General features: G+C 33.8%; 1 protein-coding gene across 2 annotated transcripts in view; it reads left to right on the top strand.

Moving 5' to 3' along the window:
* Positions 1 to 22,204, top strand: part of TOX (thymocyte selection associated high mobility group box) — a 194,195-nt gene extending 171,991 nt beyond the window's left edge. For both annotated transcript variants that reach the window (XM_034429829.3, XM_034429828.3), the window contains 4 exons: positions 8,879 to 8,959; positions 12,201 to 12,587; positions 20,031 to 20,182; positions 21,034 to 22,204. In XM_034429829.3, coding sequence (XP_034285720.2) covers positions 8,879 to 8,959; positions 12,201 to 12,587; positions 20,031 to 20,182; positions 21,034 to 21,070 — 657 coding nt within the window. In that variant the 3' untranslated portion in view covers positions 21,071 to 22,204. The remainder of the gene's footprint in view (positions 1 to 8,878; positions 8,960 to 12,200; positions 12,588 to 20,030; positions 20,183 to 21,033) is intronic.
* Positions 22,205 to 23,772: the final 1,568 nt, after the last annotated feature.

Genomic DNA, 23,772 nt, shown 5'->3' with positions numbered 1-23,772 from the left:
TTTGACGCCTCATGAAATTACTGTTAATGTGTTTATATAAGGGCAGATCTGACACAAGTGGGAAGGATTTAATTTCCCACTCAGTCTTTCCCGCTGATACATCCTCTTTCGCCTGGTAGAAGTGGCAAGTGTAAATAGTTAATTTGCTTCAATTATGAGCCTGTCCTGCTAAATTAGAAGCAGCAGGGATATGAAGAGCTAGAATTATACTTCTGAGGCAGCTGACAAATCCTCTGAGCCCACAAAATCAAATCATTTACTCCTCACTGGTGCTCATAAACCCACTAGATAAATGCTGCAGCTTATTCAGTATCAGTGAATGACACTCACAATATGTCTTATGCTTTAGGAAAGTGTAAATCTTTTGAGCACACAACCAGTATTTGTATTTATAATACCTTTTTCTTTATCAAATAACAGCTTTATAATACTTTAAAATACTAAATATGTTTTGAACTGTTTACAATTTTCTGTGAATTTGTTGGGCCTTGCTCCAAGATTTGTAAATCTCAAAGAACATATTTTTATGATATCCAATATAAGTTAAACATACCACATTTACCTTTCATGTGACCATAGAAAATTATTTTCTAATATTTTCTCATTTTCCCTTATTTTACAAAGATACAAGAATAGGAAATAAATGCATTTACTAAACAGAAATATGTCATATATCATACAATCTATATTTATATAATTCACATTTACTTTATAACTTGTCTTCATATTGATATCAGATATGTGTCAGATATGGCATTTATCAAGTAAAAGAAAGGTCTGTCATTTTAGAAAGAGCTGTGAGAGTAGACCCATAGAACATCAGCATACCTCATGTTCTCCTAGCAATTATAAAATAACAAACTCCAATTAGAACCATCTGATTAAACAGTCATCTTTGGAGAAACAGCTAGTAATTTCCCACTTCCAAGAAGTGAGCAAGAGCAAAGCCTTGCCTCTTGTCTAGAACAGCCTCCTGGACAAAATCAGACTTCTTCCCTGTTTAGAATTCAGGAAAATTTTAAAACCAGAGGCTTTTGCCCAACATTTAGAGTTTAAATTGATGTCACTGATATATGTATGTGAAAATTTACAGAATTGAAGCTTTTATTTGATAAGATTAGTTGTTTTTCTCTTCTCTTTACTTTTTAGTTTTAGTTATTTGATTGTGCATGTCTTTGTTTATAATGTAGCATTGCTGATTTAGATGTTGTGTATATTTTTTGCAATGTCAAGATCCTTATTGCTTTGGGGAGGGAGGGAGGGAGGGAGGGAGGGAGGGAGGGAGGAAGGAAGGAAGGTCTGACATAATGTAGAAGATCTCGGAAGATCTCCATACTTATACCTTATTTCTCCTATGTTTCAGATGAGCAATTTGATACGAACAAGCCAGTAATTTTTTTGCAGACAGTTTCTTATCGATATTGGACATTATGTGAGACAGGAGAAAAAAATTAAATATTCAAATAGTTATATGTAACACATAAAAAATGAAGTATGTTACAAATGTACTAACAGACTTTCAGTATGACTGATTATATAAGTATGCACATTCTCAAATAATATATTTCTCCAAATAATTTATCTTTAGAGGGGAAAGACCATTTCAGCTTCACTAAAAATAATATGATAGAAACAAATTAGGTTTTTCTACAAAGTCTTTTGGGACTTATCTTCCTTTCAGATAAATATAGCATTACTTCCTTCTCTTAACACAGTTTCCACCTCATTATCTTTCAACTGATTAAAGAATATTAATGCTCCATGCTTAAGTATCAAGTATGAGAAAGAATCCAGTATTTTCTATAATTTAAAGATATTTTGTTATGATATTTTTCCTTACTTGAAACAGAATGGGATGGCAGCAGTCAGAGTAGGATAGGACGGAAATCTTAAATTCACATAGCAGAGGTGTTACATGGCTATGTGATGGCATGCTCATAATTGCACATGCTACTGCATTCTGAATCTGCTGCAACTTTCTGAATAATCTTCAGGATTGAGCCTTAAAGCATTCCACAGTCATGGATGTCTGACTCAATTCCTTCTTCCCTGCCAATATCAGCTATCTCTGTTTATAGAAAAGGGAGAAAAGTCATTGAAATACAGTGCCTCCCACTTCTAATTCCTATATCCCCTCTCTCAGGCCACAGACTACATCCAAACATCTTCACCCTCAACTTCATCCCCTTGAAATTCAAAATAACTACCATGTATTCTGTTGCACTCAGACCTTCAACAGGCTATGGATAAAGCTTTGCTGAGAATCACCAACCATCCACCAATATGAATTCCTACCCATCTCCCTTCACTCCCTTGCTTCCACAAAAGCACAATCTGGTATAGAATGTAGGTGACATCAAGATCAGTCTGAATTTGATTTTTTGTTGTTGAAGATGATAAGAGATAAAGCAAAATTTTGGCCCATTATCTTCTGTATCACGATATATACATAGATGTCTTAATATGGATACTTGTTTAGAAGATACCCAGCCTTTTCTTATTCAGATTTCTAGCTATTATTAGTTTATTGACACCACTAGACTCAACATTTCTGATGACTATTACTAGATGCATTACTATTGTTTCTCCTTCGTATAATGTAATTTGGAAGTTGATTCTATCTCAAAACCAAACTTCAACCAAAATTTAAAAATGTTCCCCAAGAATGTTAACATGGTAGTTGCACAGATATCATTTAAGAAAGGGGAATAATGGTTGGTTAATAGCTGATGTTTCAAAGCATGGATAGACCACTGTCTCCTTTAAGTCTGATACCCTACTCTGTCACATGAAGACATACAGTATTTCTCATTCCCAGGTGTATCCAATCAATCATTCAATTAAAATAACCCAATATAAGCATTGTTCAAGAGGGCATGTGTACCCAAGAAGTTTCAAACATCATGTCCATATTCTCAGGTTTCAAAAATCGAAAATAACTTCATATATAGACAGTACATTGGACTTCTCAGTAGGCATTATAGTATTATAGTACTTATCCTTTAGTTAGAAGTAATGTTGTTTAGAAAAATTAAGTGAACAGTGTTATAACAGTGTTATAAATCAGATAACAAGATCGAACTCAATCACCAATGCATCTATAACAGTCAATAATACATGCCAAGTCAATCTTTTTTTATAATCAAGTCATGATGGGTAATGTTTGTTGTAAACTAACTAACATTTGGCAGCAATATCACTAAGGAAGAAGGAAGCCATGCTGAGAAGGTATCTCCGGATATTGGCAGTCTTCAGGGATAGTCAGTTTCTCTGGGCTGCAGAGAAAGAGAAAAATGCAGAAACTATCCCCCACCCCCAAAAATTCCATTTCCAGTAGCACTTCTTTCTTGGCATAATTTTCTAATAAAATTACTTTCGTTGTGTTTTTAAAATGCTATGCTTTCATATGTAAACAGTCATCTTTGTGTGTTTTAAACAGATTGTTTGTGGCTTTCTACTCTTTGGATTACAACTGTGCTTAATAGACTGTAAGCCAAGCTGTTGATAAAATATGTCTGTTGCCAGGAGGCTTCCTTGCTATATTTGCAGACCAAATATAGTTAATATAGTTTTCACTGTAGATTTGGAGGTGATCCAGAGATTAAGAATTACCTGCAGTTTTGCACAAATTATCCTAAAGTTAATTCAGATGTTTTCATCAAACTTGTTGCATCTTACATAGGAATCACCCACTGATGACAATATAATTTGGGGGTAACTTACCTATTAATATAGTAATTCTTAATTGAATTTAAATGCTTTGTTTCTACTACATTGACAAAAAATTACACTTCTTTTATGCCATGGCTGTTACACAACTTGCTGTTCCCTAACTTTAATGGTCCAGAACAGGGTGTCAAACTCACGTTGTCAGGGCGGTGTCACATGATATATTGGAACTTTTTTCACCTTCACTAAATCAGGCGGGAGTGTGGTCAGCATATTACACATCCGGTTCATGGGCCGGGAGTTTGACAGAGCTGGTCCAGAATGTAGCGATTCATTGAGTTTTTGATCATTAGAATTTCATTCAAGAATAAAATTATCTTTCTAATGTTGACTCAAATTACTCAGCCATTTTAACTGCAATCCACAAATTTATTCTCAAGCATTGTGTTAATGAAAGAGAGTATGCCATTTTCAAATAATTGGAAGTCTTAATACCACCATGTATGGTTGGGCTTACTTTTCAATAGTTTGATTTCTGCCTTTCTATAAAAAGTAACTTAGATCTCACCCAGTCAGTAACAAAAATTATAAATACTTATTAGGTTGTACACATTTGATGAACACTTTGTCCTCTTTTTCTAGATCAGGACAATTTGGATTCCAGTTTGAAGTCTTAAGTGCCTGAATTGGCCTTTCACAAAATAAGTTACTATGAGGAAAGGGTGATTATTTATAAACCAGCATAAGCAGTTCCAAAACATCTAAATCTGATTTGATTTTTTATTTGATTTTTATCCCACCATTATTATTGTTTATAAATAACTCAAGGCAGCGAACATACTTAATACTCCTTCATCTTCCTGTTTTCTCTACAACAACAAGCCTCTGAGGTGGGTTGGATTGAGACAGAGTGACTGGTCCATAGTCACCCAGCCGACTTCCATGCCTAAGGGAGGACTAGAACTCACAAAGGTCAAGATCTTTGAAAGAAATCTCTACTGATTATCTTTAATCAAAATCTTCTGAGAAATTGGCTGCTAGATTTAGAATTCGTCTCCCCAATTTGTAGCTTATGGACTGAGCTAGTAAAAAAAGCAGCAAAAGTTATCTGAATAATCTACAAATAGTTGCTTATGTTGTCTTTACTTACTAATGCTGCTTACAGCATAAATCATTTTCCTTTCACTTTCTGTCTATAATATCAATTGTAGATGATTGTACATTCAGCTTGATGGTACATAAAATACTTATAGGGATTCTGCATTCCATCCACATTGTCAGTTGTAATGCATTCATCTATTACATAGTTTAGTATACGTGAATAAGATTCAACTAGTTCTGTTAACCATGATACACCTTGGAGCTCTTTCCTTCCAGTAGATAAAGATAGTATATTAGAATCTGAAAGACTATATAATGCAGTGATATAAAATGGCTTAGAAGTGTGCACGATAATGATATGAGAAAATAGGAAAACAGTATGCATCAAATAAAGTACACCAATAGAGAAATGAAACAAATGCTTGGATTCTACACAATTAGATATTATATCTAATAGTTTATTTACAGCAATAATAGAAAATAGTCATAATTGGCTTCTCAAAGTTAATCAGTTTATTTTTTTACCCTGAAAAATTATAGGTGAGAATGTATCTCATCTGCAATTTTCTTTAAGAGTTTAAATACATCTACAGTATATGATTGAAGGTTGCAATATCTAGCATCTGTAGAAAGAAGTAGATGAAATGCAGAGTCTCTCATAAGTATTTTATGTACCACCAAGCTGCACCTGCCATTCATTTCATATCTCTAGCTGCCTACAGTTTATAAACATGCTGAAGCTGGTGGCACCAAAAGATAATGATCTGGATTCAACTACCAGCAGATCTGACTCTGTGAAGATGGCCTCGCATTCTAATCAATATTGCTTGTACCAGATCTTGGGTGGGGCAATATATACCCAATCAAGTCACACATAGCTCAGATACCTTTATTGACCAGGTCTAAGTCAACTCTGATCAATATCTGCTATTGCAGGTACCAGATGCTGGCAAATGATCAGGTGAGTGGTAAATGCAGTAAATGCCATTACCAGTATAAATTGATAAAAGAGAATTTAGCTCTCCAGAAATTACTCAGATGGTTGAAATTATTTAAATTAAAGATAATTAGATCTTTAATTAAATCACAACTATGGTTTTTAGTTAATTCACAACTGTTCACGTTTAAATCATAGTACATGATGAGGCTGAAGAATTATTGCATGTAATGTGTGAATATTGGTGGTGCAGCAGACTAAAGTACTGTTAAGTAACACCAGCTGCCTGCAATTACTGCAAGTTCAAATCTCACCAGGCTCAAGGTTGACTCAGCCTTCCATCCTTTCAAGGTAGGTAAAATGAGGACCCGGTTTGTGGGGGCAATAAGCTGACTTTGTATAAAAAAGAACACGGCTTGTGGGGGGGGGCGAAAGCCCTACTAAGCAGGTATATACAAAGTATGAAGGCTATGCATTGTAAGACGCCCTGAGTCTCCGGAAAAGGGCGGCATATAAATCAAACCAATAGATAGATAGATAGATAGATAGATAGATAGATAGATAGATAGATAGATAGATAGACAGACAGACAGACAGACAGACAGACAGACAGACAGACAGACAGACAGACAGACAGACAGACATGAGGGATCTTTGTGCTCTCTGAACTGGGCTGTTTTCTTGCAGACATTTCAATGCACTAATGATGTTACCTAGTTTGGATAATGAAATGTCTGCAAGAAAACAACCCAGTTCAGAGAGTACCATGGACCCCTCATATATTTTACTTCTTTAACTCCAAAGCTCCTCCATGATGTTAATAAATAGTTGCTGGGCAGATTGCTTTTTGCAGATGACATCATAATAAAAGCACTATTTGTAGTGAAATGTGGATTTTTATAGAACATTTGACTTGTGGGTCTTGTAGCTCAGCTACGTCTACTACTCCAATGGTGTGTTTTCCATCTTAGAATCTTTTGTTATATTTCAGCTATAAAATAATATTAATTTCTCTCTTCCATATCCTTAACCTTTGAGTATCGAGTATTAAATAGTCTATGACTAAATAGAAAATGGTATCTATATGATGAACTGCCATAATAGTACCTATGTATAAAGTTCTATAGAACTACCATTAATTGGACATATGAAATGAGAAATGTCAGAAATAAATCTGTGATCTATTATTCTTATTATGTTTAGTATTTGTTTTGAATATGAAATAACAAAATTATGCAGATGTATTCAAAGAGAGTGCAATTTACATTCTTGCCTGTTCTTTCAGGTCAGGCAAATTTAATTTTAGCTGCCAGAGAGGAAAAACTGTCAAGTAATGGGTGTTTCATTTCCTTGAAGCAAACAATACATTTTAGCAATAACTACAACCAATCAACTCAGAAAGATTACTTGTTATAAATCCTTACCAAAACAAAATGTGCAAAGGTTTGCAATCTGCAAAAATCGCAAAAGAATGTACACGTGCCAGCACACAGTTAAAATCAACATATTATTCTAATTTCACTCTATATGTATAACCTTGGAATCATAAGACGTCTGTTTTTTAATGATGATCTTATATTTTCCTGAGATGCAAAATCTTTAATTCTTTTAAGAAAACATAGGGTTTTTCCAGCAAAGATAAGAGAAACTTGTATGCTATCAAAACTATCACTTTGATGGAATAAAAAACACTCATTTTGTAACAATACAGTGCTGTTTCATAAATATTTTTATAGTTTCGAAATGCATTACTTGGAAGTATATGCCTCAGCTTTATGGGCCTAATAAGTTTGAAATATATCACTGCAAACTTACAAAAACAGAGCCTTTTTCTGAATATACATCATGGAGACAATAGGTTCATAGTAAAATAGATTAAAAAGGCCCACTATTCCAAGAAGAAAAAACGGCTGTCATCTACAACACACAGTGTAAACATGGCAACAGCCACTATTTAGGACTAAAAGCTGAAACTAAAACAAAAACACCAGAACATCAACAGAAATCAACACTCAGGTCAGCAGGAATTAACACCAAGAGCAATACCAAGACAAAACAATCAAGCATTAAACAAAAATATCTTAATCAACTACCAATTCAGACATAATTTCTGTTTTAATTATTTTAATTGGTTTTGTAATATGTTTTAATAGTATGTTTTGTTGTACACTTTGTGTGAGATGGGCAGCCATATAAATTGGATAAACAAACAAAAAATAATAAATTATATCCATGGTTTATTTCCAGTATAAAGAAGCAAAGACTTAGTGTTTGTACCTGTTTGTGTATGGTATTTTATGCAGCGCTACAGAATATCTGCCTACTGAATTTTCCTATATTTTAGATCATGACATTTACACATGATGTAGATGTTTGTTAATTGATGTTTTCAGAATGATGTATTCATATTTCCTTCTGAGTTTTTGCTGATGACTGTTGCTACTATTACTGTTATGACAGGTTCATGATGTTGAATAGCCATTACAATAATGGCTTTATTATTTCAATGTACTATCTGTCAGACATGCATCATTATTTTGAGTCGGCAAGCATCTCAGGTGAAAATTGTATTGCTAACCAGTACTTCAGTTGATTGTGAAAATTGTCCCTTAAAGCAAGGCAGAATGGTATCTTCCTGGGGAGCAGAGAAAGGTAGCAAAACATGCTAAGCCTTGTTTCCTATGTCTTACCATATCAAACTCCGCCCAGATTTAATTTCATTGAATCAGGATTGTGTATGATAATTTTTTTATCAAAATGAACCTAATTTGATTGATATATTAACCAGTGAAAAACTTTATGTTATGATCATCACAAATATATTGCCAAAAATGCTTCATTCATGGTAACTGAAAAGTATTGGGGTTGTAATTCAACACATTTGGAAGAGCTGTTAGTGAGGGTAATGTAATAATGTGTCTAGCAATTATGGTAGTTTTGATCAAAATAACTATATATTTGAAGCCCTTTCTTCCTTTAAATAATTAGTTCTTAGGTTAATGCTTCACATCACTCTTGGCAGAATCTGTGAGAAAATTGTGAGAATAAGTTATAGGAAGCAGATAATTAAAAGCATAATGCTTGTTTTAATAAACATATTCTTAAGGATGAGATTTTATGTAAAAGCAACATTAACTTTGTTACTGACTTTTTCCTTTTGTTTTTTTAAAGGTATATAAAAAGAAAACTGAAGCTGCTAAGAAAGAATATCTGAAGCAGTTAGCTGCGTATAGAGCAAGCCTTGTATCAAAGGTAACATGGGTTTCAGTTGTCACAGAATTTTTCAGGCTGAAACTATGAGCAGGACTGGAAATAAAAAATAGTCACTACAAAGTTGACTTCTTCAACCTGGTGTGGTGTAATATTGGACTTCAGATATCAGAATTCCAGTCTAGTGATTGTCACAACTGCCAACCAGCAGCTTTACTGGCCAACTGTTTTGACGTATTTTCCTAACATGTCTAGCATATTTTATTTTGTTTGGAGTACTTTAAAAATAGCCATGTTCATTTAAAAATGATGTTAGAAATATATGCTGGTATAATATTGGAAAATGTGCCAGAGCATTCTCAAACCTTTTTGCCATTCTGAAATTTGCCACTGGTAAATGAACAGCGATACTGAAATTAATCTTGAATGCTTTATTTCAATTTTGAATACTTTATTGGCCAAGTGTGATTAGATATAGAAGGAATTTGTCACTGGTGCAAAAGCTCTCAATGTACATGCAAAGCAACAGAATCATTATTATCATCGTTGTCGTCATTGTACAAAAGTGGTTTGTAGTCTACTTGCTTGATATGTAGAAATGAAAGAATAAAGTATCAATTCATAAAGCATTCTAGATAATGCTATTCAGATTATGAAATTGTTTAAAATACTGGTGAAACTTTTTCATTGTTCTAAGTTGCAACTTTTATTAGTTTTGCATGTAGTTTAACAAATTATACAGCATTTTTTAAGATATGGTGAACTGTAACTTTGTTTCTAAAAAACAAGCACTTTTCATTATTTACCAATGGCAATAGCTGTTGTTGCTGTTGATTTGTCACTTCATCTGTTGAAGAGATATTCCTGAATGTTTCCAGTTCCAACAGAATACAACATAAAAACCCATCCCAAGAAATTTAAAAGATAGGAAACCCATACCCACTTCAATGTAGAGCAAAATATAGAAAGTTCCTTTGTCTATCTGTCTGTCTGTCTATCTGTCTATTAAATTTTTTTTTGCTGGCCATCTCCACAAGACAACTCTTACAGTGAGTGATAATTCTCCAGACTTTCAAGCAGAATTATTTTTCTTCAAATGCCAGGAATTGAATTTGGGACCTCCAATATGGAAACCAAGATTGATTGATTGATTGATTGATTGATTGATTGATTGATTGATTGTATTTCTATGCCACCCACTCTCTGAGGACTCTGGGCAGCTTACAAGAAAGACAGTATACTAAATAGCATATTTCCCCCAATAATCTGGGTCCTCATTTTACCCACCTCAGAAGGATGCAAGGCTGACTCAACATTGAGCCGGTGAGATTTGATCTGCTGAACTAGCAGTCAGCTGAAGTAGCTGCAGTACAGCACTCTTGAGCCACCTCAGCTCTTTGAGTTGTGATCCATTTCTGTATCTCAGATATGTGGTAACAAATCATTTATAATCTTTCAACCCCTGAAGAATAGCTTCATTATAAGACAAATGCTTACCCTCAAGTTTCTGAGAATCATGCATAAAGATAATGCTTTGTATTCATGTTTGGTTCAAGGATTCCTACACTGCATTCAAGATGGCTGAATAATAATTTGCATTCACAAGTTTCTCTAGAGCGGGGGTCTCCAACCTTGGCAACTTGAAAACTTGTGGAGTTCAATGCCCAGAATTCCACAAGTCTTCAAGTTGCCAAGATTGGAGACCCCCGCTCTAGAGTTCTGATTACATGGATGGTTAGTTAATGTCCTGTTATGCATTATCAGATCCAACTAAGATCTGACTGCCAGGGCTTCATGATTATTCTTCTAAATATATGTAATTCTTATACCCTGAAATATAGAATAGCAGATTCATTTTTATATAATTTATAAAGATTAAATTATCTTCGAAATTCACACAGAAAAATAATCTTCTCTTCCTCAGAAGTTTAAAATATATTAGATTTTGAATTAATATACTTAAACTTTTCTTGCTAAATCCTAAAAGTATAGCTTTCAGATTTTTGTTTGACTTTGTAACAATTTAGTGGCTTTCCTTCTGCCCCTTGTAACTTCACCCTTCAGCACAAATTCTTAGGATTTTTACCCTTAGGGAAATTATAAACATTATGAGCTGTGTGGAGATTATACACACACACAGAAAGACATCCCTCCCCCTTTTCAAATTATTGCCAGAAGTATTCATGGACTCCAGGCAATATCCACTCTTTCCTAAATTAATATTTTTGTTTGTTTCCTTTTTTTATTTGGGTATAACTTGGATCAGTACTTTGACTCCGAATCTGGTGGCAGGGTTCTAAAACATTCAAAGAGTTTTTAGCTCTCTATAGTATGCAATATTTGGGTGGAACAACTGTTACAAATCACTCATAAAATGAACTTTATGAAGAATTAAATTCTATTACCATTTTTATTGGTATAAGAATGAAATATCATTGATATGTTCTACGTTTTTTGGTGCAACTTTTGCCTTAGTTTTTAAAAAGCAGCACTTTGTATTTTTTGCTTTTTCAAATATATTTTTTTCTCTGTGCATAAATATATATGTACCACTCTGCAGAAATGAAAGACATATTCTTACCTATACACAGAGAATTGAATTCCCTTTATCATTTCCATTTAATTTTGTGCAGTTTACTGGAGAAAATACATTTTTGTTGCTATCATATTAAAGCTTGATGGGGGCAAATGAAGTTATCATTTTTTTTCCAGTGTACATTATTACAGATAATGAAGCAATTTCTATAATGTGCATATATGCTGATTGGTGGTGATGGTGCATATATCAGAAAGAATATAAATGGCTCTCACAGGCTCCAGTGACCCTAGAAAGCTTAGAGTCACATTAAAGTTACTTTGACTTTAAAATGGACCAAATGTGACATGGAGGTCATAGAATAAGGGCATATAGAAAGCTTCCCTTGTTTGTTTTGACATAGAACCACATGCTTTCAAAGGAAGGCTTTGTCAATTTTTTTTCCTGGCATATTCCAATAGTTATTCCTTCAACTTCTCCTTAAGATATAAATTACTATTCAGGTACATATCTGCTGGCAATATCTTGGGAGTTAATACTGTACTCTTTACTGCATTTATGTGAGCACATCAAGTATATAATACAGGTATTAGAAAATAACAATGCAGGAAACTGAGAAAAAAATTATAGAAGCTCTTTTTAATGTTAACATTATCAGTGTCTTGTCTCTCAGGATAACTGCATATCTCATACTTCTACTAATTGATGGTGGGCTTTTTTCTTTTTCTTTTTTTCTTTTTTAAATAGAGCTACAATGAACCCGTGGATGTTAAGGTATCCCAGCAACCTCAGATGATGAGCCCAAAGCAGCCAGTATTCCATGCATCCACACAGCCTCATTCAGCAATGTACTTAGGTTCCCATTACCACCAACAAACAGGAATGAATCCTCATATAACAGCCATACATCCCAATATTCCAAGGAATATAGCACCTAAGCCTAACAACCAAATGCCAGTGACTGTTTCAATAGCCAACCTGGCTGTAACTCCTCCACCAACCCTTCAGATGAGTCCCCCAATTCATCCACATCTCAGTATACAGCAACATCAGACACTTACAATGCAGCAATCCATTGGAAATCAGTTGCCAATGCAAGTGCAGTCTGCTATACATTCACCAACAATGCAACAAGTAAGTTCTTGCCGAATTTTAAGCTGTTACCACCCAATATATGTCATGAATAATTTCTTTTGTTTACTTAATCAGCTTATGTAGTTAAATTAGGAAACTCAGCACATGAGCAGTCCCTGTTGACCTTTCTTAAATGACATCTGCATCCTGAAGTAAAGTATTAAATGTAGGGAGTAGTGGAATTCAATTTTTTTTTACTACCGGTTCTGTGGGCATGGCTTGGTGGCCATGGTTTGGTGGACATGGCAGGGGAAGGATACTGCCAAATCTCCATTTCCACCCACTCCAGGCGAAGGAACCTGCAAAATCTCCATTCCCACCCCACTCCAGAGGAAGGATACTGCAAAATCCCCATTCTCTCCCCACTCCTGGGGGAAGGATATTGCAAAATCTCCATTCCCATCCCACTCTGGGGCCAGTCAGAGATGGTATTTGCCGGTTCTCCAAAACTACTCAAAATTTCCACTACTGGTTCTCCAGAACCTGCTGAATTTCACCCCTAGTTGTAGGGAAAGAATTGTTCTGTACACCTATCACTCTAGGTGTACGGACTATTCCACAAGCAATGATCCTAATTGTGGAGAGTATAGGTTTGCTTGCAAGAAAGAATTATGGCATCATTTGAGAAGCATCAGTGGGAGGGAATTTATTGAGCATGTTCATATGGTGAAGATTTTCAGTTTTCAGCAAGTTATAATCTTTGGAGGACATTTTTCTCCACAGTGAACAACTAGATGCATAGCTCCTTAACCATTTAAACATTCCTGTTTTTAAATTTTGTGTGGAAACTGGACAGCCATATTATAATTCTGTTGTTGATTATATCTTAATTTAACCTACTTGATACATTATATTTCTGAACCTAAATTTCAGCTGGACATTCTGATTTAAACCTGAATCTAAAGCAGAGCACATTTTCCTACTTTAGAATATATACCACAACTATATTCAATTCTCAAGTGATGTCTCCAAGCTAAGAAGTGGGTAATAGCATAGAAGTAGGAATATTATAGAAGATCCTAGCTTTCACTACTTTATTGTAATGAAGAACGGTGGGTTGCACTATTAGTTCTGTTAGAGTATGGTATTATTTAATTTGACAAAGTATAATAGGAGTGCCATCTATTTATATCATAGCCTGAAAATAAGTTTTTACATGTGTTGTATCCTTTTTTGTAAGTCTGATCCTTGTTCTATGTGTTATTCAGATGTTTTAAGTTAGCACATGCCAAAATTACCTAACCTTTTTCATAAGCGCAAACATTTAAATTTTTTCGCACTGTGCTTTAATTTATATATGGTTAAAATGAATCTATTATGTTCCTTTTTCACCTAGAGATTTTGCCTCTATCTGAAATTTCTCATTGATCGTATTTTCTTCGAAATTCATTAGCAAAAAAAAATCACACCCGGCTAACTAGTTAAGTAAAGTTCCTTATAATATTCAAAAGCAAAACAGTTCTGCATTTCTTTGTAGTTATCATAAATTTAAGTATACCTTACACATTTTATTTTCAAGTAAAACTATTTAATAATGAGTTCTAGGAAATAGATCACATAAATATGGATATCTTTATTTGCACTGCTAATGACCTTTTGTAATTTACCGTAGATTTTCCTACTTACCCGTAAAATGTAAATAGAGTTTTCATTAAAACAGAATAAAAACATACTCTGGTTCAAAAACTATCTCATTTTGATTTGTAATATATTTCTTGCATTGCAATATTCAACAGGCTAATTTACTGCATACAGAATAACAGAGTTGCAAGGGACCTTGGAGGTCTTCTAGTCCAACCCCTATACTTTATTTTTTTAAGCAGTATACAAATAATTTGGGATCAGCTTCCTTCCTAAATATTGATGTTCTGCCTAGGAGTCAGCTTATTTTCTTACCTGTGTCTCTAAGTCAAATTGCCTATTTTCAACATTGGATTTGTACCATTTATATATTCTAAAATGTCATGAAGGGATGTGGTGGCTCAGTGGCTAAGACACTGAGCTTGTCAATCGAAAGGTTAGCAGCTCAGTGGTTCATATGCCTAGTGCCGCATAATGGGGTGAGCTCCCATTACTTGTCCCAGTTTCTGCCAACCTAGCAGTTCGAACGCATATAAAAAATGCAAATAGAAAAATAGGGACCACCTTTGGTGGGAAGGTAACAGCGACCAGAAGGTGCCAGTCATGTGTCTGGCATTTAGTCATGCCAGGCACATGACCACGGAGACGTCTTCGGACAGCGCTGGCTCTTCGGCGCCAGCACATATATGCGAGGGAACCTTTACCTTTACCATATCGTGTGTATATTTGTAATTACAAAAAGCTAATTAAAACAGTCTGTGTCTTCCAAAAGAGTTATGGACTAGGGATTCCATAATTCCTAGTCAGGTTTAGCAATGCAGATTTTAAAATGTTGTGGCTTCCTGTGTGGTATGCCAAGAGAATGATCATTTCCCAGTGACTGGGACATAGTCAATTGCACCATCATATGTAACCTGTTCTAATTTCCTAATAAGAAGGTATTGAGTTTGGGGAGAAACTAAGTGACTGAATGCAGTGATGGAGTTGAACCATAGGAAAATGGAAAGAAGTAGTATAACTCCTTAATAGCCAAGATAAGTGCTTGCTTAATTCTGCACTATATACTGAAACACATAAAAATATGAAATCATATAGTGCTGTATATGACAGACATCTAAGGGAAAGAGGCATGTAACCACTATCCAAAAAACACCTTACTAATCTTCTTACTAATTTTTTTTCTTTAGCATTATGATTATGCACTAGCTTTTAAAGAAAATATTGGCTTGTTTTGTCTGCAGTTTCAAAATTCAGGAAGCATTTGGTTGTATTTCATTCCTTTTAGCCACTTCTACTACTCACTCCCCCTCACATTGTTTTTCTCAATGTGGTTTAGAAGAAGGAGAAAAATCATTAATATCTGTCAACTGTCCTTATAACCTTAAGGGAGAATCTTTGTGTGATATCACACAGACAGATTTTCAATTTCCTTGTGTAATAAATAGATGCTTTAGAATTTGGATGTAATTTAAGAGTTTAAAAAAACATCACATTGAGATTGATGAATAAATCAGTTGTGAAGACAAAACATAGATGCCTGTTGAAAATACCTCTCTAGACAGGCAGGAAATGAAATTAGTTCCTGGTAAAGTGGGAAGATGAGGGTCACTGTTTATGTTTCACTGGAAGCTTTTTTGTACTTGCTATAGGCCCACACAAAACCCCCAAGTAGGGATACAGAAATCTAATTAAAGAGCAAATGTGCCATCTGACATCAAATTAATCTTTATCAAGTGCCCTATTTTTATTTCAGCATGGAGCTAGGATATGAACCTTAAAATTCAAGGCATGCCACAAAATGGTTTTTGATCTTATCTTGGGTGGCACACCGCATAACATTTACCACTGTTTTTAGTTCATAGAGTTTCAGTTTTATGATTTTTAAAACAATTGTGCGCAAATCTTTTCTATGGACACCTGTTTCTGTGTCAGAATAGTTTACCTGACCTCTCATGACCTGCTCTTGAGAGTAAGTAAAAGAACAATTTGAACCCCTATTTTCTCAGTTTGTATTTCTAATATTCTCCCATTAGCTTTGTGATAAAATTTTAATAAGCATTATTACATCAACAAAATTGTCAAATTAAATCTAAGAAACTGAAATATTAGGATGTACTTTCATTTATCCTACTGTTTTGCAATTAACAATAGAAAAAGAAACTCTTCATTAATAAGGAAATATGCATAAAAATTTAAATGACAGCTTATTTATTCTTTCTTGAGCAGAAGCAGAAAAGTAGGCTATTAATTCAATAACACTTTGCTTATTGTTCTCAATATTAATAAATCTAGCTTTATTTTGTTCAGAAAACAAAATATAAAAGAGCAATAACGGAAAGTAAAGAAGAACAAAAATAGAAAGTAAGTCAACTGATCAGAGTTGTCAGTTCCAAGACAGACATATATAGAAAAATTTCAAACCATACATTTCAAAAATACATCATGCAGTTGATTTGTTCAGGAGCTAGAGTAAAAAAAAAAAAAAAATGAACCGGCCCCACATCTTAATTTCTTGTTTCAGCAGATGCTTTTTTTTTTTTTTAAATTGATTTATATGCCACCCTTCTCCGGAGACTCAGGGCGGCTTACAATGCGTTAAGCAATAGCCTTCATACTTTTGTATATTTATACAAAGTCAGCTTATTGCCCCCACAAACTGGGTCCTCATTTTACCTACCTTAGAAAGGATGGAAGGCTGAGTCAACCTTGAGCCTGGTGAGATTCGAACTTACAGTAATTGCAGTCAGCTGGTGTTAATCACAATGCTTTTAGTCTACTGAGCCACCAAGCCCTTCCACCAGGCTTTGATCCATGAATTACTGTGAACCAGTTCAGTGGGTCAGTTGACTAATAAAGAAGTTGGCAACTCAAAGGTTGCAGATCAATTTTTGTGGAAATAAAAAAAAAAAAGTTTTGTTTTTTTAAAAAGCTGGGGTTTTTTTATCCCTGTTCTATGTGGTTCCTCAGGTTTAACCAGAGATGCAGTAGAACTCCTGATCCAGTGTTTGGAAGTTATAATAGGAATGGAGGAAACATGTTAAAAGTGAACCTTTGCAAAATATAAATACTGTTTGTGTATAAACAATACAACTCCATTCAATTCCAATGTTAGCTGTGGATATTGACGCATTTATTCTGAAGGGCAGATCTATGAATGAAGGTCCTCCTGTGTTCACAGCTCTTACTTTCAGATTCACAGTAAGATGAATTAATTGTTTGGAACTTGTCATGTTATATTTTTTTCTTATTTTAACTTTGAATTCAATGAAGCCCATTGAATTCTGAAATTGACATGGATTGCTTGCCTTTACTTGCTTTTAATTACTATTAAAATGCAGTTAATCATGGCTCAATTATAATTATCAAGAAAGGAAACTGAATATGCATATATGAAAAGGCTCAAAAATTATAAAGGTCACAAGTTGGAGATTTGATATCTTATACCAAAGAACACATTCATGGATATGTTGATTGAAAATATACATTAATCTTACAAATTTTTAAAATTAAATTTTGTGCATAACTGATAAATATAGGGCTGGTTATTACAATTATTTCATTTCAAGGTATTCAGTTAATTTATTGGATGCACTTGATTTCTTGATGCACTTAGTTCTTTTGAATTTTTAAAGCTGGCATTTAATTGTATATCTTAAATAAGTTAATTTTATGCAGGATTATACAAAACAGAAATGTCAGGATAAATTATGATATATGGATAATTGGTTAAATTTAATATTCTTAAATAAAATATTAGCCTTAGTTTTTTAGATAGCACAATGTTTTTAAAAGGTATTAATCATTCTTTGATGCATACAATGAAAGGACAAAGAAGCTGAGGTTTGCTGTATAAGAATACTTCAGATGATCTTTAACATTTGCCTGGAGAAAACTGTATTACTGTTTTGTTTCAAATGCATGTCTTGTGTTTTAGAGTATTCCCAAGACAACTCATAAATTACATGAGCATTATAATATTATAGTTTCACTTAAAATACAAGAAATATTCCCTGTTAAAATCTCCAATACAGATTTATAGATTTAAAACAATATCCATTCTTAAGAATTGCTAACATACTACATTTAAATGCAGTTAAATGTTAACTCGGCAGTTAAAAGAAACAGTTATCATGTGGAAAAGTTTAAAAAGTACCCTAAGGGAAGAGCAGCATAGGAGATTAGGAAAGAATTATGTGTTATACAATTTAACAAGACATCACAGAACTAGGATAAAAATTAGCATATATGATTTATTTATATTAAAAAGAAATGTCATGGAATAAAATTTTAAAAAGACTGTTTCAGAGAAATATGACACCCCAAATTACATTCAGATGTTCTCAAATAAGCTATGTACAGCAGTAAAATAAATACATTGTTTTTGCTTACTCATATTGTAGCCACTCCTAATATTAGAGGCATATTAGTAGCATACTTTTAACTATTATTTTCCACTGGAACAAAAAATATCAAGATTTTCTAACCTATTTGTTTGTTTAAAAAAAAAACCCAACCTTTATAAAGAAACTAAAATCTGCTTTGGAAATCTGGAATTCATTTAGAAGGGCAACTTTCTAAATGAATTTCTCCCTCCCTTCCCAATCATTATATAGGCTGTATATTTTTTATTTTAGTTGCCATATAGAAAAAATAATAATTAGAAAGCGGCTGAATTTAAACATTATCCCCCATCATAATATTAAACCATTCCTGAGATTAGTTGACAAGAGCCTGTAAATCTGGAGATACTGTAAGAACTTCCATTGATAGGCCAAGTGAATTTATTGCAATTTATATTCGAGCAATTAAGGGCTCCATCCTTCATAAGTTCTTTATCTTGGCCTACCTGAAAATAAATAGTGCTTGAAAAGTTTAGCCTTGTTAAATGAACCCTGCCTCATGAGCTACTCATGAAATAATAAGATAAATAGTCAGTTAGAAACCTGTTGGTTTAAGTTAGGTATTTATTCTGTTTGCCAAATATAAACTAGTGAGAAGAGAGTGAAATTTCTGACAAATTTGTTCTGCTCAGTTAAACGGAACATTTACTTAATGTATCATCCTCTGATGTCCTTGGGAAGTTTCTTTTTAGTCTGGTTTGTTCTATTTTCTCCGGTGAAAATTAGTTGGTCTATTATGATACACAATAAAGCAGGTCTCCTGGCTTTTTGGCAATAAAGCGTTCTTGAAAATCTGATCAGCTTTCTGATTTGGAAAACATTTAAACATGTTGAAAACAACAGCAAGTGGGGGGTTAGAGGGGGAGGGCTGTTGGTTTTTTTGCTACATTAGTCTAACAACGGTTAAAAAGCTTTAGTTGATTTTTTTTGTGTAGTTGAGAAAGAAGTGCAAATAAAGGAAGCAGCAGATGGTCCTTTTGTGGCTGAACCAAATAAAAGGGGTTTGAGAACAATAATTGTGAATAGGTGTAGTCTAATAAAACACTCAGCCACCTGCTGCCTGCCTCCTTCAAAAAGATTCTGTTGCATATTCTTGGAATTAACTAATAGAATATCCTTGGATTGAATTGAAATATGAGCTTCAAGAAACACACAGACCTTTCTTTTATTTTCTCATGTTGAATGTCCTGGTTTTTTTTTCTTTTTTCTTTTTGGTGTTTTTTTTAAAGCTTTAAAATGTTTTTGTTCTTTGTCTCAACATTCTCTCTACATGATTGCAATTTGTTGTCTGGCATTTGTCTTAACCAATTAAAATTATTGTCTGAAACCACAAGTGCCCATCTATTTTTCTTTTGCTGCAAGTTTCAGAATGGCGAAGAACAACTCGGTACTTTATCAAGCCTTTCAATTGAGAGGTTAGCTTTCATAATTAAACCTTGTTTTATTTTGTTTTTGTTTCTAGGGTTTTACTCTTCAGCCTGATTATCAGAATATTATCAATCCAGCATCTACAGCTGCACAAGTTGTTACCCAAGCAATGGAATATGTTCGTTCAGGGTGCAGAAATCCCCCAGCACAGACTGTGGAATGGAATAATGATTACTGCAGTAATGGGTGAGCAGGCTGTGTATGCCACCTGGCATTGAGTAGCATTTAAAACAAAAACTGGACTCAGGCATTTTCATTTTTATACAACAAATATATTCTAGAGGCTAGCATAAATGTCCATATAGCTAACAGAAGGATCATTTTCATATGCCACAATTAAGAGGTTTTGTGAGAAGATCTTGCACTACAACTAAGATTTACATTTCAAAAATTCTAGACTGAGAAGGGACAATCACATTAACTTATATAAAGAAGTCTTTGTTAAATAACTCTGGTCAACCTTGAGTCTTGGCTGCCATTGTTCTGTGGCCAAACTTGAGGAACTTGTAAGGCAGATTCAGAAGATAGTATAATGTCTTATTACATAGGCAGAGTTCCCTGCCTGTCTCTTTACTCCTCTAATTATAGTTCAGTTATGATGTCAGACTTAACATCCAACTGGACTTTATGACCTGAAGGGAATTTGCAAAGATTGTATTTTCATTTAGCCACAATACTTTCTAATTATAAGAACTATTAATTTGCAACCTCCCTCCACAAAGTGCTATAATGAAAAGAGGTTTTAAAATACCCGACCAGAATAAATATTACTTTTGAGAGAATAAAATTTCTGAAGTTTCTCCACACGGGTTTTTCTCCAGTATCAAAAGAATATGGTTTCCTTTCAACAATGAGCTCTCTGTGAAAATAAAGCTTTGCCTGAGTTTAATGAGAATATGAAATATAGTATGACTGTTTCAGCAGCTTTGAAAAATCACAGCACGGATTCAGAGATTAACAGTATCCCTTGTCCCCGCTTAAATTTGCTTTTTAATGTGACTCCTAACTTCTTTTTTTCTTCCTCCTCTCTTCAATAGGGCCATGCAGAGGGACAAAGCACTGTATCTTACCTGAAAATATTCTGGAAATGCATCTCTTCTTTTCGCTGAGGAATGCAGGGAAGTCTTTTCATCATGGATTGCTTTATGCAGTCAAGGCAGTTCTGCATTTATTTAGAACATATAAGGTCGCTAAGCACTTAGGACTATTTTTGCTGGTGGGTCATTCACTCTGGGAAAAAAATGTCTTGTTCCTCCACCCCTCCTTTCTTTTTCTTTCTCCTTCCTTAAATGGACATTGCTTTTCTTCCTTCCTTGCAGGAGGAGGATTGGACCATTTGGATTTTGTTGGTTTTTATTTTTGCTGTGAAGTGCTGCGCTAGTAACTGCCTTAGCAACTGTAGATGTCTTGGATAAAAATCCTGGATTTTCCATTGGTTTTCATAATGGGTGTTTATATGAAACTACTAAAGACTTTTTAAATGGCTTTATGTAGCAGTCATAGCAAGTTGTAAATAGCATCTATGTTTCACTCTCCTAGAGTATAAAATGTGAATGTTTTTTGTAGCTAATTGTACTTTGAAACTGGCTCATTCCAGTTTATTGATTTCACAAAGGGGGTTAAATTGGCAAACATTCATATTTTTACTTCATTTTTAAGCAACTGACTAATAGTTCTATATTTTCAAACTCTGAAAAGAAAGATGAAAATTATTCCCAAATGAATTTAATTAAACAGAAATTGGGTTTGTGTCATTAATTATACAAAGAAAAAAATGATATTGGGAAAAGAGCAAACACATTTATTTTGTACTGCCTAAAACTGCTTTTTTATCACTTTATGTGTAACAGTTAGTAAATGTCATTTACGTCCTCTTATGTATAAAACTGCCAAATGCTTTCTTGATATTTTATTAGATGCAGAAACAGATTGGAAACAGCTAAATTATAATCTTTACATATGGTTCTGTATTATTGTTTCTTCATCCTGTGTCTGTATTTAATCTTTTTTTATGGAAGCTGTTGCGCCTATTTATGAAATAATAAATATAGGTGTTTGTAAGTAAATTTGTTAGCATCTTAAAAAGGATTTTTTTAAAAAAAATACTTTTGTGGGCATCGGTGTATTTGCTGCTGATATGATTTTTTTTTCCTGTGAGATCAATAAAGCCAACCAGCTTTTGTGGCAGAAAATGGAAATAATAAGAAATTATTCTGTACTTCATATGTTGAACTGAGACCAAACTGGGAAAAAAATAATTCCACTCTATTAAATCAATAGATTTTTTTATCTTTCTTGCTAAGCTCAAGTTCAGTCTTGAGCTAGCATGATGATGATTAAGAAGAAACAGTGTACCCAAAGACTATGGTTGCAGAGATTCTTCCTCCTATTCTCTTCTGTGAAAAGAAGATTTCTGCATATTCATAGGGATTGTGTTGGTTATAGAAGTCATTCAACTGCTCATAAAGTAGAGAAAGAACAACTTATAGCTGTGCAGCCCCTATAATCTACTTGAATTGCTAGACCAGTGCTATAATTCTGAAGCAAACCTTACATTTTCAAAGAATATCTCACCTGCTCTCAAAAAAACCGATCAGGAGAAAGGAATAATTATAATGGAGAGAAAATCTACAAAATTTATTACTGTTATGAAAGCACAAAGCAGAGTTCTATTATCCTTTAGGGTATGAAGTAGCTCAAAAAAGTGATTCATTGCTTCTTTTCTTGCTGGCCCAATAGGAGAACAGAAAATGAGAGGCCAACATTGAAGATGTGTAAGGACTATTGTCATGGATAGTGAAGAATAAAGCAGCTTTGATAAATCTATCTTGGATTTTAAGTGTGCAAATGAGTTCAGGCAAGTGAGAGGAAGAATGAATTATTGATCTATACCAGTGTTTCTCAACCTTAGCAACTTTAACTTGTGTGGACTTCCAATTCCTAGAATTCCCCAGCCAGAATAGCATAGCCACTGGCTTAGACAGATAATAAAAGGTGCATCTGATTTCCCATCTGTATAGTGAATATATATGCAACTGTTCTAAGTAATGACTGTGGTCAACACTCTTCTTCGGTAGCTGACGTTTCCCATTATAAACCATATAGTATCTATAGACTTACAGTGACATTCTGCCTACTTACTCTTGATTATAATCTCTGACATAGAAGGGATTTCTCAAAATTTGGAAAAATAGGCTTCTTTTTATAAAGATGAACAATATCTGACAATGTCTGTGACTCTCTTCACCATTGGAAACTCCTTAGATAATACACAATATGTAAAAAAAGAAAGAAAGAAAAGAAACCTATAATATTTACCTTTGCAGTAGACTTAACAGTATTTAAAAGCAAAAAAATTGATATAATCTCCCACCTTTCATGGTGGTAAACCAAAACCAAACCACTTGGTAGGAAATAAATCTACCAATTATCATCCTAATGTTTTCCAAAAAAATCTTTAAGCTGTTTGATTCTGCTTCATAAATAAAATAGAGACATTATAATAATTAATAAAAGAATGTTATTCAACTGCCCAAGAAATACAGTATCTTTGGTTTGATATAACCTAAGAGCATGCACCTTAAAACATTTCAGCATGTAAGAACTAATAGTGAAAGACAAATGTGATTATTCAAGCAGCTGTAAATGAGGCCTAATTTTATTATTTTTAGTCCATAGAGGAATTCATGATTGAACTCAGTCTTTATGTTTAGTTGTTTATCAGCACTAATAATTAATATTTTCTATTAACTTTATTTTAATAAAAGATCAAATTC

The sequence above is a fragment of the Pantherophis guttatus genome, chromosome 3, assembly GCF_059756535.1.
Source record: "Pantherophis guttatus breed Tessera chromosome 3, ASM5975653v1, whole genome shotgun sequence".
NCBI lineage: Eukaryota > Metazoa > Chordata > Lepidosauria > Squamata > Colubridae > Pantherophis > Pantherophis guttatus.
Note: the sequence above shows the minus strand (reverse complement) of the source record. Positions and strands in the feature narration are given on the sequence as shown.